The 17,924-nt window shown below is 48.4% G+C and overlaps 1 protein-coding gene across 2 annotated transcripts; it reads left to right on the top strand.

Annotated features, from left to right (window-relative positions):
• The first annotated feature begins 389 nt into the window (after positions 1-389).
• ZNF365 (zinc finger protein 365) lies at positions 390-17,375 on the top strand. 2 transcript variants are annotated; one of them, XM_082765470.1, is made up of 4 exons: positions 390-1,248; positions 10,657-10,837; positions 12,465-12,502; positions 15,049-17,375. In XM_082765470.1, the coding sequence occupies exons 1-4, from the start codon at positions 686-688 to the stop codon at positions 15,293-15,295; spliced, it is 1,029 nt and encodes a 342-aa protein (XP_082621596.1). In that variant the 5' UTR covers positions 390-685; the 3' UTR covers positions 15,296-17,375. The 2 variants fall into 2 exon arrangements, with proteins under 2 accessions (XP_082621596.1, XP_082621597.1); XM_082765471.1 differs by having other exon boundaries at positions 12,465-12,506.
• Positions 17,376-17,924: the final 549 nt, after the last annotated feature.

Here is a 17,924-nt window from a genome sequence, read left to right as displayed (position 1 = left end):
AGTACAGGGCAAATACCTTGTGCAACAAGTTGCAGCCTGGACGGTAGCTCACACACTCCAGAGATTAGCTGAAGCTCTGAAATGCACTTCAAGTAGCGTCCTTTGAGGTGCCATCTGGTGAATCATTTACCGGGAACGTCTTAATCACATCAGAGGCATCTATCAATGCAGTGGATTTTCTCGGCGTGTAGGACTCCTCCTGCACGCTGCACTCAAGGAACAGATACATCAGCACAGAATTAAACTTCACTGTGGTGCAAAAAAAGTCTGCAGCGTATCACCACCACGAAGCACTAGGTTTTAGCAAAGCGGTATTTCACTGCTCCCTCAGACAGGCTGCCACTCCACGGCTTTGCTCGTGTTTTTGGGGGATTAACTACGAACAGGCACCCACCGCGGGCACAGAGCAGTAAAGTGGAGCGGGGCAGCGGGCGGGAGGCGGCTCCGGGGCGCGGGTCCGTGGGGTCGGAGGGGCTGCCCGGCGGTCTGTCTGTCAGTCTGTCCATCCGTCTGTCGGTCTGTCCGTCTGTCTGTCGGTGGTTCCCGTGCCGCCCCGCCCCTCCCCTCCCCTCCCCGCTCTGCCTGATTTACGGCTGTGCTGCAAACGCCTCCCCGCAGCCTCTCGGCTCCGGGCTCCGTCTCCATCCCCCGAAGTTTTCCCCAGCCCGCCCCGCCGAGGCGGAGGATGCAGCAGGGCGGCGGGGAGCGGGCCGCCTGCCCCTGCCCCTGCCCCTGCCCGTGCCCGTACCCGTGGCCGGAGCCCCTGCCGCTGCCGCTGGGCAGCCTGGCGGCCCTGCGGGCTCACCTGCAGCACGGCCACGGCGGCGTTGAGCGGCGGGGGCCGGCCGGGGGCCGCCCGCTCCTCCCGCTGCGGGACGCGGCGCCGGGCTCGCCGCCGGAGCCCTGCGGCCGGGGCAGCGCCTCCAGGCGCCGGGAGGGGAAGCCGGAGCCGGAGCCGGAGCCGGAGCCGGAGCTGGAGGCGCCCGTCAGGGCGAAGCTGAGCAGGGTGGTGGAGGCGGTGGACGAGGCGGTGGAGAAGCGGCTGGCCAGGCTGAGCGGGGAGCTGGCGCAGAAGACGGCGGAGCTGCTGGAGGTGCGGGCGGCCTTCGTGCAGCTCTCGCAGAAGAAGCAGGAGGTGCAGCGGAGGGAGCGGGCGCTCAGCAGGCAGGTGGACGTGGCGGTGGAGATGATCGCGGCCTTGAAGCAGCGCCTCAGCGAGTCCGAGGAGGAGCTGCAAAGGAAAGAGGAGTAAGTGGGGAGCAAGAGCTGATAGCTCGGCACGGGGCCGCCGCGCTCCTGGGGCGGTGAGAGCCTCTGGGGGAGCGGACAGGGGATGGGTTGCTCACCTGCTGGTTGTGAAAGGACCTGGTGGCCGCCCCCGGGTGGTGACTCCATCTCTAGGGACGTAGCCCCCTGGCTGTGTCCCCCGCAGGTAGGGCACAGCTCCTCTGAGCAGTGCCTCTGGGCAGCAGCAGCTCCCCGCTCACTAACCTGGACATTTTCGCTGCGCCCTTGCTCCTGTGGGGTAGAAGCAAGCGTAAGCCATCACCGGCACGTAATCAGATTGACGCTGACACCTCTAATCCCTTGGCTTTTAAAGGAGGCTGGGTAAGTGCTGGGGGAGACCTGTACCAAAACTGAGCGGTGCCTCCTCCCCGAAACCCCCCCGCTGCGTGCGGGGCAGCCCGTGCAGGGCGATGGCCTCCTCCTGTGCTGCAGCAAAGCCCTGCTGGACGCGGTGCTAAAAGGCCACCCCAAGGAGGTGTTTGGGGCAGACACAGCACCACGAACCTGGAGTCACCGAGGGGCCATGGGGACCAGTTGCCAGAGTCACTCTGACTAACCCAGCCCATCTAAAAATCCGCTCGTGAGGCAGCCATTAAAAATGTAGCAATAGCTGATATATTATTTATACGTGAACTACTTAGTTTATTCTGCACTTGCTGAAACCTCTCAGGCTTTTTGGAGCAGCACAACTTATTTTAGAGGAATGCAAATGAAGAGTGTTGGTAATGGAGTGGCTCCAAACCAATTCACAGGCTTACAAAGGGAGATGCTAGTTGCCATGACGCTGATCTTAGAAGAAATAAGGAAGGTGGTGTAGGAGTTCAGTGTGGGAAGTTTGGAGGGCTTTCATCGCTCCTTCCCGCAGTCTAAGGACTAAAAAGAAAAGATGCTGATGGCTCCTCCATCAGTAGGAGTCAGCTACAGTGAGACTGCAGCTGATCCCTAGGAGAGGGGGCAGATACTCAGCACTTCTGATTTCTGAAACATTAGGGCAGCTTCATGGACAAGAAGATTCAAGGACTCATGTACCGTACAGTTTGAAGTAGTTTGATATTCCCATCTAGCCAAACTCCCCCTATGGGCTCTGTCAGAGCGTGATTCAGCCCACTTCTTCTAGAAGAGTATCTGGGAGTGGGAGGAATTGCTCTGGGGAGGTCCCTTCTTCCCTCTGCAGCCTAGAGAGGGACCTCAGGTAAGCAGATGTTGTAGGCAAGATGCTGAACTTGGGATATCTAAAATGAGGCACGAATTGTGCCCCACACAAAATCTCTGAGATGTGCGTGGGAGGGGAGTCGTGCAGCACCAGCAGCACCTCATCATAGCGCCAGCTGGGGCTCCTTCACCCCCTTCCTGCCCTGCATCTGGAGCTGGGTGAGGCAGGGGATAGATGGAAGGGTGCCCTGGCTGCTCGGCTCCTTGCGTTGCTGCCTCGGCACAGAGCACTGTCAAGGCACTCTGAGGAGGCTGTGAGGTCAGGCAGGGTGTGTGAACAGGTAGAGTTCACAGAAAACCTGATTTGTCTTCTAACAGCTTCTGCATTTCCCATCTTGGGGGACAGCGAGGGATACAGCCACAGAAAGCTGTACGGTACGGCATCCTAATTCAAGCATCACTGTATAATTAGGAAACTGAGAAGGAAGGTAGATATAAATCGTGCTTTGTGAAAGCACAGCTGATATTTCTATGGGCAGCTTTTTGACCCTGAGTCTCTACAAATGTCCAGACACTTAGTTTTGTGCCAATAGCAGGGAAGCTCTTCATGGTATGTAGCGGTAGAGGGGGAAAAGAAAGGATCTTCGTGGCTCTGGTAATGACAGTGTCACTTGTTTGGTTTTCTCTTGGACCACTGGTAAATTTTGAGACCTGTCCATATATTCAATCCCTCTGTGTGTTCAGAAACTCACTTACTTGGTGTGCTGAAATGACTTTCTCCTTCAAAAAGGAGGATCTCAGCTTTGGCTTTGATTTCTGGAAGAAGTCCAGATGATTAGAAAGCCAAACAAGACTGCTTAATGGAAATTGCAGAAGCAGGAGTTCTCACTGCAGATTGTGAAAAGTCAAAGGCAGCCCTTAGGGACTGCTTTGATACTTGCTGACCTTCAGAAACAAATGCTTTCATCAGTTTCTTTGGACTGTATTTTTTTTTTTCTATGAGCAACCTTGTGAATATGGATAACTTTTCCCAAAAGTAGTATTGATATTGATCCACTATAGCTGAAAACTCGTTCCTCTGTCCTCTCTTTAAAAGAGGAAAAAGAAAACACCTTCCTCCCAGAAATATCTTTGTCACCCTTTTCCAAAGGAAAGCGGTCTTCCTTTGGGTTCTGAATAGTTGTCCCTGCTACCAGACATCAGGAACAGGGTGCATGTGAAAACCAGAAAAGGGTTATTAAAGGGTTATTACCAATACGCACTTACAGATCTCAGAGATGGAAATAGGGCTACTCGAGATCAGTCTGTGGGTTTAAAAAAGAAATCTTGTGAAGAGGAAAGAAATTCTAGTCCAACTCTTAGATAAGGTCACAAAAACTCTTCTTTAGAGGCTCTTCTAGAGAAAAAGTTAGCAACTGATATGGAGATGAGTTGTGAAGGGTAGGACAGGTGGAGGCACCACGCTAACTAGAGTACTGCATAGTTAAAGCAGTAATACTGTCTGCACAGAGAAGTCCTAGAGCAGGCGCTGTTGTGTCACTGAGTCTCATCAAACTTAGAGTTGAACAGCCAAAGCTTTTTTTTTTTTTAATTATTATTATTACCTGGATGTTCTAGAGAAGCAAGCACAGCTACTAAAGATAGGTCCCAGTTTACCAATCTGCCTTAGTTGGACCCTGAACAGTTTTGGTGAATGATGGCCACAGCGTCAAGCCTTCAGCAGAGCTGCTGAGCAAACAAATGATCTAATTAGAAAATGTGCCCTGAAAGGGATTATTCAATGTCTGATGAAGGAGAATGCAACTCAGTGTGAGCACTGTGGTGTTAAAGCTAACGCAGGAGCCTTCCCAAAGGACTGTGTTGAATAAGATAGCAAGAAAACCATTGAAAATAAAACCAGTTCTCAACTCCTTCTATTGGACACCTAGAGGCTTGTTTCTGGAACTCATGTAAAAACAATGAAATGGCAGAGTTTGATTTTTTTGTCTTCAGTAGGTCTAAACAGGGTATTTGAAGATACAGTCTTCAATAGTGACTTAATTTCACTTTGTCTCCTAATTATAGGGCATAAGAGCATACATGTAGTAAGTTGTCATATCTCTGACAGCAATTTCTTTAACCAACCTATTGCATTTGTTTTAAGACTGTCTGGTCATGCCTCTGCTCTGGCATAGCCTGCAATAAAAGGGCTATTTCAGAATAGCGATTGTGGTGAGTGGTTATTTTTGCCACTGGCTTCACCTGAAATTTGCAATTATTGGAACTATTTGTTCAAACAGCAGCTTGACAAGGGGATTAAGAGTAGGCTTTTAAAGATCACTGCAATTGGTGCTTCTTTAAAACAACAGCTTGCCTTTAAATATGAGAATCACTTGTACAACAAACCGGTTTGGCTTTTGATGACCACAACTAGATGTTGGTTTTCCACACTTGGTTTCAGGGGGTCCTGCTCCCTCTTCCCCATGTCCTTTCATCTTCCCACTCAAGCCATTGCTCCCCCCCTCAGCTGCACTGGTTCCAGTGCAGCAGGACTAGCCCACAAAATGGGGCTGGGAAATAAAACATTTTAATCCTCATGGTGTCACCCCAGTAAGCTCAGGGCTCAGATCTAGACCACAACCCAGCAAATGGGTGCAACTGCTAGGACAGTAACTTTCTGAGAGGAGGAGGTGTGAACCTCTTAAATCAAATGTGCTGATAGCGGTGTAGGAATAGCGGTGTAGGAATGTGAAACCGCAGCCTAATGAGCAACAGATACCAGATTTCAGGCACAGAAGGCAAAGGGGTGATGGATTGGGTCAGCAGTCTTAATACTTAATGAATGTTCATATTTTAAATAGTTTCTCAAGGAAATGGAAACTTGCTTTGGTAGGAACTTCCCCATCTTTAGGTAAAATAACAAAAAAAAAAATTGTTTTTTTATTCATTTTAGGCAAAGTGCAATTCTGTAAAGGGATTTGATGCTTGGGTGCAGTATGCCCAGAGCCTCGTGCCTGTCTCCGCCTACGGAGCAGTTGCAGGTGTCAAAGCGGCTGTAAATAGTCCTGGGACCAGCGAGATGTCTCTGTAGGAGGGCTTGGTTGCAATGTGTGAAACCATTATCCCTTCTTGTCAGTTGGTAAGGAGCTGGAGCTGTCCCAACCTCTGCATCCACTCCATCACGTGTTTGTCTGCTGAAACCCGGCGACCTCTAAGGGCATCTGCAGGGCCCACATGCCAGCAGCTGCCTGGTAAACAAGAACTGCGGCTCGCTAGTTCTGCAGCGACCACCCCGTGATCTAGTGGTGAAGGCAAAAGAATAAATGTCACCTAGGCCGCTCTGATTTATGACTTCATTTACCACATCTGACACTGCCTTTGGGAAGAGCTCTTCTCTGTCAGTCTGGCAGCATGGACTCCTCTCAGACACCTCCCTTGTCTGTTTGTTTTTCTCTCTGTTTCCCCGCGCCCCGATACCACAAACTGCTGCCAGTTAATGTGCCCTCTGCTCTCTGGGAAGGAGCAGTCGTTGCTGCTTCTAAAAGCTTCTGTCTGATGGAGGTCACAGCACCTGTGACAGAGACACAGGTGCTGACAGAGCTGCCCCTTCTCCCCACTGCCCAGTCATAGCCCTTCACCAAGCCATTGTGCTATGCAACCTATGTTAATATTAGGATTGCATACTGTAAGCAAACAGGATAAGTCACTCTGCTGCCCATTACAGAAATTTACAGAGGCCCGAGCTGCACTGAGCATCATCGAGTCCAGGCAGAGGACGCAGTGGCAGGACCTAGCGCTGCTGGTGCTACAGCGAGGGCCAGGGTGGTGCTGAATGAGAAGAGGCAGGAGGCTGCAGGCTGACAGAGCAGAGAGCAAACAGAAGCAGAGGAGAGTGGGAAAGAAGTGCTGCTGAGAGCAGAGGGGCTCCAGGGGAGCTAACAGCTCTGCACAACCTTTCCTTAATATAGCAGCAGCACTCCGGATGTAGAATGATCAGCATAGGGTAGCAGAGACCTCCAAACAGAAAGGGCAGTGCTTCCAGGCTGAGCCAGGCTTTAATAAATGAGTCCCCTTCCAGGTGATGCTGTTCTGTAAAGCTGCTGAGCCCAGCAGGCCTGTGCTGCCGTGCTCTCTGTTTTACACCTCCACCAAGTGGGCCCTGTAATGCTCGCACGCCCACCTTCCCTCGACTTCATTAGGAGTCATTAGCTGACCTGCTGGGAGCATCCATCATCCACAGTGTCAGAGCACAAAGAAAAAGATGGAAATCATGGCATAACGTTCACCCAAAAGTTGGCAGAGGCCTGGAGAAATAAATTACAAGTAAATAAGATAAGCACAAAATCATCACATCTATCAAAAATAGATACTAGGAATAGGACTGGAGAGAGGGTTATCACTATAGGTAGGAAACGTCTGTGCACACTACAAGACGATAAAGGCAATTAAACGGATAAGCAGTGGCTGCAGAGAAGCTGCACAAGATCTTTGAGCCGTTTCCTGTTGTTCTTGGGGGGAGGAGGGTAAAAATGCTTCTGGGAGCTTTCTTCAGGTAACCAAGGCACAGGAGTGGCGCAGAGCGAGCTCTCTGAGGAAGAGGTTGTGGAGCAAGTAGGCTTATTAGCAATTGCTCCTCGGGGCTTGGTGGTGTTCGGAGAGATATGAATAAAGTAGAAACAAAGTACCTGAACTAACAAAAGTGCTGCTTACCAGGACAAGGCGTGAGACTGAGCCCTAGTAGGTGGCCATATTCTGGCTCCTGTCTTCATAGAAGGAATTGACAGAGCGGTTGTACAGTTTCAGCACAGAGGAAAAGTTTTAGATAAAAGTTATTAAAGGCAGATTCCTAGATTGTATCAAGGCACATGAACAAACATAAAAACAATGCATACGCTTTTCCTTTTTTTTTCTTGCTATCTTACGGATAACAAAATGGTACTGCTGCTGCTAGTAGCAGTTCCTACAAACAGGGGCTTGTAGGATGCCAAGTTACTTTGAGTAGTCTAGAAAGCACGAAGAATCCTAGGGAATTTATTGCGTCTATGTGCCTGTTCTCCTGAGAGTGGTCCAAGCCTTCCAGAAAAAAAAATCCCATTTTCCCCCATCTCCCCATGTGCAGCTCACTAACTGCATGTTTGTAGGAAAGGAAAATTTATAGGTGATATATTCATGCCATGGAGCAGGAGATTAATGAATGCTTTTTAATTACCTTTACTGGCACCGTTACAAATACTAGCATTCATGCAACTATCAGCCTTCTAAAAACAAATGCCAGGGCCTTGAGGTGATGCTCGTCACCTCCAGCCACAGTGGAGCACACAACCTGGCTGCGTGGCCATGGCAGGGACGTGCTGGTGGTGTCCCGGGCTGGCCAGTCCCTGCTCTGCCCCAGCACTTCTGCTGGAAGGCTGCGTGCAGCTCCCCTTCCTTCCCCAAAGGAGGGATTTAGAGCCAACCTGGTAGGTTTCTGTCCTTTGAGCTTCCTGTCCGCTGCAAAAGAGCAACCTGCAGCAGTGCCATGGGCTTGGTAAATCCAGAGTAGCTTCATGAAGTTAAAGTGCTGTAAGTGAGGTGAGAACAAAGCCCTCAATGTGACCTTATTGAGTTTAGATTTGCTTCCTCCTCGGCATCCTTCAGTGCCTTTTTATTACCAAGTCACTCCGAGCAGTCACAGAAAGTACAAAGCCTTGAAACGGGGTTTAACGAACAAGGCTCCTCTCAGTTTCTTCAGCCAGACTTTGTGGGTAAGTTCGTATAAACTAACCTTCATGAGTGTGCTCATCCAAGCAGTACACGCTGGTTTTTAGCTCGTTCCTGCCACTAGGATCGGGCACGTAAGCAGCCTGCTGATGCACTCTGCTCTGGCTCAGAGCAGGCAGATGCAGCTTGAAGTTCAAATGGCAGATTTCCACAGCTGACCACTTACGCCCAACTTCGTAAGACAAAACCAGCTCACTTAAAATAATTATCTACAGCAATGCTGAGTTAAAACAATCTTTGATGAAGCGCAGAGAACATTTGGATTTGTTATAAACAAGCAAAGCTTTGACAGGCCATTGTCGTGGTTCCGCTCGAGTGGGCAGCCGAGCTCCACCACAGCCGCTCTCTCACTCCCCCTCCTCAAAGAGGAATGGGGAGAAAATATGTGAAAAGGGCTCAAGGATTGAGATAAGGACGAGAAAATCACGCAATAATTATTGTAACGGGCAAAACAGACTCGGCATAAGGAGATAGTAAGATTTATTGCCTACAACTAACAAGCGAGAGAAGTGAGAAAACAAAGGAAAAAAAAAAAACCAAAAGCACCTTCCCCCCCCATCCACCCTTTTCCACCTCCTCCCCCCGAGCGGCGCAGGGGAACGGGGAATGGGGGTTATGGTCAGTCTACAGCACTTCTTCTCTGCCGCTCCTTCTCGGTCACTCTCGTCCCCTGTGCTGTGGGGTCCCACCCACGGGATGCAGTCCTTGATGAACTGATCCGGCGTGGGCTTCCCACAGGCAGCAGCTCTTCCAGAACTGCTCCAGATATGGGTCCGTACCACGGGGTCCATCCCTCAGGAGAAAACTGCTCCAACCTGGCTCCCCTACGGGCAGCAGCTCCTGCCAGATCACCTGCTCCTGCGTGGTCTCCTCTCCACGGGCTACAGGTCCGGCCCGGAATCTGCTCCGGCAGGGGCCTTCCACAGGCGGCAGCCTCCGTCGGTGCAGGGCCACCTGCTCCACCGTGGTCTCCTCCACGGGCTGCAGCATGGAACCCTGCTCCACCGTGGTACTCCATGGGCTGCAGGGGGACATCCTGCTTCACCATGGTCCTCACCACAGGCCGCAGGGGACTTCTGCTCCGGCGCCTGGAGCACCTCTCCCCCTCCTTCTACACTGACCTTGGTGCAAGGCTGTTCTCCCACTCCCTTGACTCTCCCGGCTGCTGTGTGGCGCAGCGTTTTTTCCCTGTCTTAAATATGCTCTCACAGAGGCGCAAAACAACATCGTTTATTGGCTCGGATCTGGAAAACAATGGGGCCCTTCCCAAACATGGGGCAGCTTCTAGATCTTTCTCACAGAAACCACCCCTATGGCTCCCTGCTACCAAAACCTTGCCACGTAAACCCACTACAGCCATTACTGCTACAAAATGTTTCCTAATTTCGGCTTAAAACGCTTTTTTCTCAGGCGCTGTGTTTCCACCGAACAATCATGCCCTGTTTCATTTGGCAAGCGTTGGTTCCTCCAACTCCCACACGCTGAGTTTTGTACAGAGCAAAAATTAACGTGGCTTCACTGGCAGAGCAGGGACTGTTTTTCCAGGCGTTTAATAACTGGGGAAATCCTGCATGCTCAGATTTGCCGTTTTCTGTAATACATGGCTGGCTGTATCCAAATGTTTCCCACCCAGAACTCCTGAAATGAGGCCCAAATAGTGGCTCACTTACCACCCCGAGTGTGCAGAGCCCTTCAGGATGAGCTCCATCTCCATACATAGCTGGGACCTTTCACAGTCAGCAGCACCATGTGTTGCTTCCAACTGTGCTACCAGACAAGCAGCACTGCTAAACTCCTGACCTAAACTTGGTCTTCCCACGCACTTACTCCTTGCTCCAAGATCTCCAAATTCTCCCTTAATCTCCTGCGCTCCCACCAGCTCCAGCTCATAGCGCTGCTCTTTGAAGTACTTGCAGGATTGCAGCCAAAATGGAGCTTGATGGCCGCAGCAGCTCTCTGAAGCTAGGAACTAGCACAGCAGCTGTTTTAAACTACCGCTGTAAGATTATGATGAACCGGGAAGGTGATTTGGGGATTTCATCCACTCCTCTTCATGTTTCAGGACTGATAGGCACATTTATAAATAGGAGAAGAGAAGGTGGATCTGTTTTCGGCTAAGTAGCTATGGCTGTGCCCAGGTACCTCGAGTGGTGAATGGTTTTGCTTAATGATAACGTTTCTGCCCTGCTGTCGGTGGACCAACAGGATCTATGGACTATTGCCAAGAGCTCTGAGTGTGACAGGAAAAAAAAACAACCAACTGCCCATAAATTTACATTCAGCATTCAGGGCTCCAGATCTGTAGTCAGTGTCCACAAAAAGATTGAAATCCCTTACTGGAGGGGAAGGACAGTAATTAGCTAGGTGGGATAGCACCACGAAGAAGAGAAGCAGCGCCAGTATTTTTCTGACAGCAGTGAGACCAGGGCTCTCCCCATTATTGACGTGTTGCCTCTCTGTGATGTTTCTGTCTTACAGAGAAGTTGTTACTTTCAACCACTTCCTGGAAGAAGCGGCAGAAAAAGAATTGCGGGGAAAAGCCAGGCTCCAGCACTTCATTGAGAACCTGCTGCAGCGCGTGGACCTGGCGGAGAGGCAGCTAGAGTATTACCAAAACCAGCAGGTCGCCTGCAGCCACATGGATGTCAGCGACCACGTGGTAAGCCAGCAAAGCCCTTTCGTTAATTCTCACCCACCACCAGAGGGAAAGTGCTGGACTTTCAGTGTGAGTAGGCTCAGTGGGACGGGCTAATCGCTTCCCCAGACAGAGCTGGGTTTATAAATGCTTCTGTAGACTTCTGTTTTATTTATGTTTTAAGCCACTACTTCTCATATTTGTCATGCCTCACGCAGAGCGTGTGTTAAGTAGGACAAGGTGAGTTTCAAACAATTTTGAGTCTCATTATAGAAACCTGAAAAGTTCTGGGTCTCACTCACCTGAATTTTGTTTGCAGCTTAGAGCTCTCGATCATCGTTGTAAAGGGTGGTGTGGAAAACAACCTGCAGTTGTAACCAAATCATAGGGTGAGGAACAAAGGCAGTAGGCAGGTGAGGATTCCAGCTTTGTGCCCTTAGAGCTGCAGTCAGGTACTGCTACCTAGGGCATGGGACGAGCAGTGATGGCTGCAAACGCTGCTGGTTTCTGCTGAGCAGAAAGGATGAGAGCAGTTAGCAAAGGTGGGAAAAGGAGAGCAGAAAATAATGAAATATTTCCCAGTTTTTTTTCCCAGCTTTGGCTACTGCTGACGTTACCTTTGCTGGAAACAGTTTCCCTTGTGTCATTTACTGACTTGGCAGTTTTCTGGAGATCCCTGAAGATTTTCAGGAAGGATGTGAATCCCTGTAATGGACACAGAAACCTGCTGGCAGGTTTCAGCTTGCTTTCTGTAGTTCCCTATCAGCAGACGTGTAGGAAGAGCAAACGGATTCCCACAGGCCTGTCAGACGAGACTCCACAGCCTGGAAACCACTGCTGTCTGAACAATGCTTTTAAAAATAACCATTTCTTTCAAAGCCCTCATTATTACTACTTAAACTCCCTACAAAGCATTACACTTATACGGCAAGTTTTATCCACGACTTCTCCAGAACATGTTAGTTTCAGTGAAGACCCCACACTGCCTATGCTAATTGCTCACCCTCCTGGAGGTGAGATGAGAGGCATTTGATCATGCACAGCACTAAGGAGGTCTGTGGTAGTAGAAAGCCAAGGTTTCCGTAGCCATGTGGAAGACAAAGACCTATAGACAATTTGGGGTGGGGATGGAGAGGAGCACTGGTGTCCCTCAGTGCTGCTGGGGACAGAGACAAGAGCTGGTAGTGGAGGTTTTCTAGCTGCTCATGTAAAGGAAACACATTGCTGCAAAATTAAAGGCTCTGAGAGAAAACTAATTTAATACAGCTTATTCAGGCACTGTCCCTTATTAATTATCTTGAACACAATAATTACTGCTCATTGTACCATATTGTTTAACCTAAAGTGAAGCATCTCTGTTCAACCCACACTTCTTTAGCAATTTACTGGGATTATAATTATGACAAAAATAACGGGGAAAAGTCCAACGACTAACGACAAATTAAAAAAAAAACTAAGTTAGAGGAATAACAATCTGAAAACGTTTCTTTTCCTTAGGTTTCTTTCATGAACATTTTTCTTGTACTAACAGCAGGTGAAAATGGAAATGTGGTTTTGAAGACTGCATATCTCCATACTTTATCTCCATATTTTAATTGCTTGGTAATTTAATACTAATATTTACCACCTGTTTCTTTTTTTTTCTTTGCAGTTTACAGACATTTCATTAAATAAGAAACCCAGATGCCTGTATGTATGTCTTTTTATTTTTCTTGTACTGAAAGACGTAACTTGACATGCTTAAATTGCTGCTTTTGCATTTCAAATTGATCCAAAAGCCTGAATCAAGTTGGGTTTGGATCAAGTTCTGTACCTTAGTGGGGTCTGTATTTATGGGACGTAATAAAAGAAAAATAAATTACTGCTCAATCAAAAGCTTTCTGCTAAATCAAAAATAAAACGAGACATTCTTTAAAGGAAAACCAAGAATATAATTTTGTGTAAAATAAATGATTCCTTTCTGATTGACTTTAACAGCCTGTTGCAGTGCTACAGTTGTTGAATGTCTTTGGTAGATGCAGGTCAAGCTTCAGCTGAAAATATCTTTAACATTCTGTAGGGAGGAGAGAGACAGCTGTCATTTCCTAACTGTCAACTTAAACATCACATGTAAGCAAACAAGTGTCTGGAGCAAGTACGGCTGCTGGCAACATCTCGGGTTACTCAGGCAGCTGCTCTGGGAGTAGCACTAACACGGGCTGTTCTGTCAAGGTGAAGTCTTTGGCCTGAGTATAACACAGTTTGGTAAAATCCATCGGTTGCTGACAAACGGTGGGAGTTCAAAGGCGTATGTAAAGTTGTGTAGAGGTTTCTGCTTACCCATTGATCCAGTTCTCCTTTAAAAGGCAATGGCAAAACTAGCATTTGGTGGTAGCCTTTATTTGGAATTATCAGATTAAAAATAGCCCAGTGTGTGCTACCAAGCAGAGAGGGTAGAGGAGAAGATGCTCAGCGGGGTAGGGAGGGTTTATTTTGCTCTGCCTGCTCTGGGGATGAAGGCAAACCTCAGCCTGATGCAGGGGGAGGTGTCTTAAGTCCCTGCCAACCCACACGACCCTGTGATTCAAAGCCCAGCACCTCGGAGTCACCTGTAGTGGGGGGCTGCCCCTCCCCGTGAAGCAGCACTGCCTTTCAGCGGGCGATGGCCTGCGTCTGCAGCCACCTTAGAGACCTTCTTCACCCTGGCTACTCATTAGGGGCAGAAATCCACCTCCTCTGCCACAAATGGGTTTAATTTAAATACAGCTCAGCTCTGTTGGGCAATGCCCTCCTGTCGTCTTACCCGTGACCTGAGCTGGTTTTAACAAAGCTGCCACCGGGTAAAGCCATTCCGTAGGTAAGGCTCAGGTCCTGTGCGGTCGGTTGGCTTTCACTGCCTCCTACCACGAAATGCAGAGGCTTTCCTGACGCCCTGCAGGTCTTTCCAAGAGCAGGCTTCAAACGAGGGCAGATTTGGAGAGAGACACGCCAAGAGGAACGCGTTTTGCTGGTACCAGGTGTGGTTCAACCAGGAGGTCTCTGCAAGTCTGTGAGGAGGAGGGGAGCGCACAAGCATCAGGTAGCATCGCTGGCTGTTGCTGTGAACCAGGACCAGCCCCGAGGGTGGCACAGGGACGACAGAGTGAGGCTGCACATCCTGATGGGAGAGGGCTTGCACAACGGCAGCTTTTTCCAAAACTGGCCTTATCAATGCCCAGTACTGTCCAACGCCCAAGACAAGAGCACAGATGGGTTTTCAGAAACAATGAGCTCTGGAAAATAGCCCTGTGGGAGCCCTGAAGAGACCGCCACACAAGCGCACACATCTGCTCTTCCCTTCAGTCACAGCATCTGGGCAGACACGAGCTGGGGCCTGACGTGTGTTGTGCTGCTGTTACACTGCATGTATCTGCCATAAACCATTCTGAGATGATGTTAAAAGGGATCCGACTTAGCCAAGCTGTGGAACTGAGGTTTCAAAATAAAATCCCGGAGCAGAGGGCACGGCGCAGCCCGCACAGCACCGTGCCGTAACTCCTGAGCTCACCGATTTCATCAGATCCTGCCAGGCCCGAACCATCGCACAGAGAACAACGAATTCAGCTCGCTTTGCCCTTTAAGATTTTGCTCCCTTCTTCACGCCAGTTTCTCTATTCCCCTTTCCTCTTCTCCCTTTCCAAATTGCAGCCTACAACAAAGCCAAAGCATCCCGGGTGGCCAGCACAGAGGCAGAGCCGAGTTTCCTGAGCTATTGGCCCCTGGCAGCTGCGGTCCCCTGGCACTTGGCAGAGTCCCAGGCAGGGCTCAGATCCCACCAGCAGCCCCCGCAGTTCCTGCACCCCCTTTCTGCTCTCATTGGGACCGTGTGGTCTTCCAAAGACACGGGGACAACCGTTCACTGCAGAAGGTTGCTGTGAATATGCGCATCTTTAAAATCTCTTTAGATTAATAAGTTAACGAGAATATAGACCTGAGCGAGGTGACTGCTCTAAAATCAGCAGAATCATACCCCCAGTTAAAATGTAGATGAACATGCACGAAGAGTCCATCAGTAACACATGTAGTTCCTGTAGCGAGGGATGATTTTGATTATGGAGAAATGTCATTTATATTGCAACTGTTCTTAACTTTCAACCTGGTCCTGTAAAGCAAGGCCATTCTGCCTGCAAAAATATACAGGTTTGGGACATTTGGGGGCAGCTTTCACTTTGCAAGACTGAATAGTAATTATTATTAATCGCTATTATTAATTTCAGGAGCCGAGGAAGTCAACATGCCTCATACAACATCCCCGACACAAAGCCTCATTCCTTTCAGAAAGGAAGAGTCTTGCTGAAAAAAGCAAAGGAAGAAAAGAACAGTTTGCAGCCGGTCAGATGCTTCTACGAACCTGTTGATTGCCCACGAGAAATATGGAGAGCCCAAAAGAAAGGTGAACCAGGCTGCTCCGCCAGGAAAGTGAGCGCAAAATCCAAGATGGGTAAAAAGAGCAAACAGCTATAGGAGCGGCTGACGATCTAAAGTAACACAGGAGCGTGGCTTCAACAGAACAAATACTGAATGAAGTTAATTATCCCACTTCTCCTATCCACCTGGCCATGCCAAAACGTAACAGATCTAATATAGAGAAATGTATACAATATGGAATATTTATATTATTTAGCAACGCCATTCCCTCTTTGGGCGCTATTAGAGAAATGACATTTTATTGAGTTTACACAGAGGGTTTTCTATCTATTTATTTATTTATAGAGCTTATTTTAAACAACTGCAGTTATCTTGCTGGGCAGTACTGTGGCTGTACGTTTAATTATTTTAGTGGCAGCATGTAGCTTGGTAATTTATTTTCCATCTATGCTGTTGCTGAAGTTCAGAAGAATCCATTTAATCGGCACCCAAACAGTCACTCTTCCAGCTTAGCTAGGTGGAAGATCAATGACTGACTGCTACCTGCGCAAGCATACTTGGATGCAAGAAGCCTACTCGAGCTGCTTGAAGGCTGCTATAGCAGCAGATTGCCACCCTGGATTTCCCTCGGGAAGCCCACTTGGGCACATCTCCACATTTCATTACCTCCATTAAGCGGCCCGGTCCTGCCAGCAGCCATGGTCCCTGCTGGTGCGAGTTTGGGTTGCTGCAGTGTCTCAAGCACAGCTTGCACACCCCAGCAGCTTTCTCTCTCCTTGGGCACCGGCCTCTGGTGTTCCTCGGCACGAGGGCAGAGCTGGGCCCCCGGAGGCAGCTCAGCAGCGAGCAGCAGCACGCCGCAGCGCCCTGAGCAGCGCCTGCCCTTGGGTCAGGAAAGGCCTCAGAGGGCTGTGATCATAACCTAACCCCTTCAAATCTTCATCTCCATGACGAGTCCTTTCGGGGGAGATGGCTCCTCAAATTTCAACTCAAAGCCCAAGAGTAACGAAGACAGATGACCGCAGGATGGGAGTAAGGGTGTTTACAGTGGTTTGTGCCAATTAAAAGGATCCTTAATTCATCAGAGTATTTATTAAGATGATTTTTCCGTGTGTACAGTTTTTTGGTAACCTGAATCCTCACGCCATGTTTACAAATACGAACATCTTGTTGATGTTACTGAAGAGATTTGTTTTCTCAAGCAACAGAAAGAATAGATGAGACGAGTCTGCGTAAATTATTTTTAAATGCTCATAACAGATGTAAATCGTTTTTGTGGAAGGTGATTTTTACAGTACGTGTATAAAGACTTGTGAAAAATGTTTTTCATTTTTATAACTATGACTGTAAGCAGAACCGAGTATTAAAAGGCAGTGCATCGCTATGATTACTGCTGCAATAAGCACCCGAGTTGCAATATTTTTAAAGCAGAAGAGGACCGGTCAGTCAGATCAGGTAACGACAGGTGTCATACATCTGCCGGTGCACAGAGTCCCCGAAAGTAGCAGAGTGAAGAAAGAGTATTATGCCTCACTTTTCTTTTACCTAGTGGATGTGGAACTATCAGATACATGTTCAGAGTTTCTCAACACTGTTTCGATAGGAAGTCACCATGTAAAGTCAGTTCGGGTATTTAGGTTGTACTGACATTTTAACATTTGTTTAACTCTGTCACAAGGCCACACCTGGCCTTCCACTTGCCATTGTGTGGTGAAGAAGATTTGTCAATTGTGTTGCATGGGTTTTGGTCGGATCGTGTGTTACAAGAACTTGCCTAGGAAAACCATATCATAGAAACAACCTTTAGGTTTTTTCCATTTCCCACATCCTACTAACATGAAGAAATGGTAATGAAGGTGATCTTTAGAATGGAAGTAAATACATTAATATGTTCCTTTATCCACTTGACACTGAAAGAATATTTTTATTTTTAAATGCCTATCTACTCTATTAGTCACCAAAGTTAAGTGCAACTACTAGTTCACAGATGAGATGTTTATTTTATTATTTATTGCGCCAAAATCTTGACTGTAAGTGGGAGAGGAAGAGAAAAAAGAGAGTGAAAGACGCTGCATGTTCTTAAACTTTTCAATTTAAGTTCCAGTTACTTGCTGAACAAATGCTGGGTTAGTTAATCAGAGAGAAATTGGATCAGATTGTAACCCCGGATAAAAGTTTTTAGAATATAAACATTCTAATAATAAAGATATATTTCTCAGTTACTGTCTCATTTTACTTTGTGAAAATACAAACATTTAACTTGCTGAAATGTTTCTTGCAAAAGCCTACCCAACAGCAGAGAAAAAGACAATGAACACCTTGAAAGACAAAGCCCATTTGGGCTTCTGTTTCTTAGATAAAATGCCACTGATCTTTCAGAGCTATGCAGAGCAAATTAACCCGAGAGACACCTGCAGCATCTTGGCCCCACGCAGCTCGCACGTCACGGCCCGCTCAGAGAGGTGCGGTACCTCAGAGGAAAGTGTCCAGGCACCAGGCTGGGTGACTGCTGGGAGCCTGGGACGACTTCGGGAGCAGGGAACGCTGGAATTGGAAACTGTCTGTTTAAAGGTATTCTAAAACGTAAAATCTGAAAGCGTTCTGGCAGAGCTGACCACTCACCTTTGAATTGCACTGAAGCACATTTTGCCCTTCGAGACGCTTTGAGGACACCTAGGTGGGTTGTCTGAAGGGCAATGCAGTAGGGCCTGGCCGCCTAGTTGGC

The sequence above is a fragment of the Aythya marila genome, assembly GCF_965140915.1.
Source record: "Aythya marila genome assembly, chromosome: 7".
Taxonomy (NCBI): Eukaryota; Metazoa; Chordata; class Aves; order Anseriformes; family Anatidae; genus Aythya; species Aythya marila.
Note: the sequence above shows the minus strand (reverse complement) of the source record. Positions and strands in the feature narration are given on the sequence as shown.

Bases quoted from the DNA above. Each gene is read 5' to 3' on its own strand.
- ZNF365 (XM_082765470.1), top strand. From the start codon at position 686: ATGCAGCAGGGCGGCGGGGAGCGGGCCGCCTGCCCCTGCCCCTGCCCC. The intron at 1,249-10,656 runs GTAAGTGGGGAG...TCTGTCTTACAG, and splicing joins GAGCTGCAAAGGAAAGAGGA to AGAAGTTGTTACTTTCAACC. The intron at 10,838-12,464 runs GTAAGCCAGCAA...TTTTCTTTGCAG, and splicing joins TGGATGTCAGCGACCACGTG to TTTACAGACATTTCATTAAA.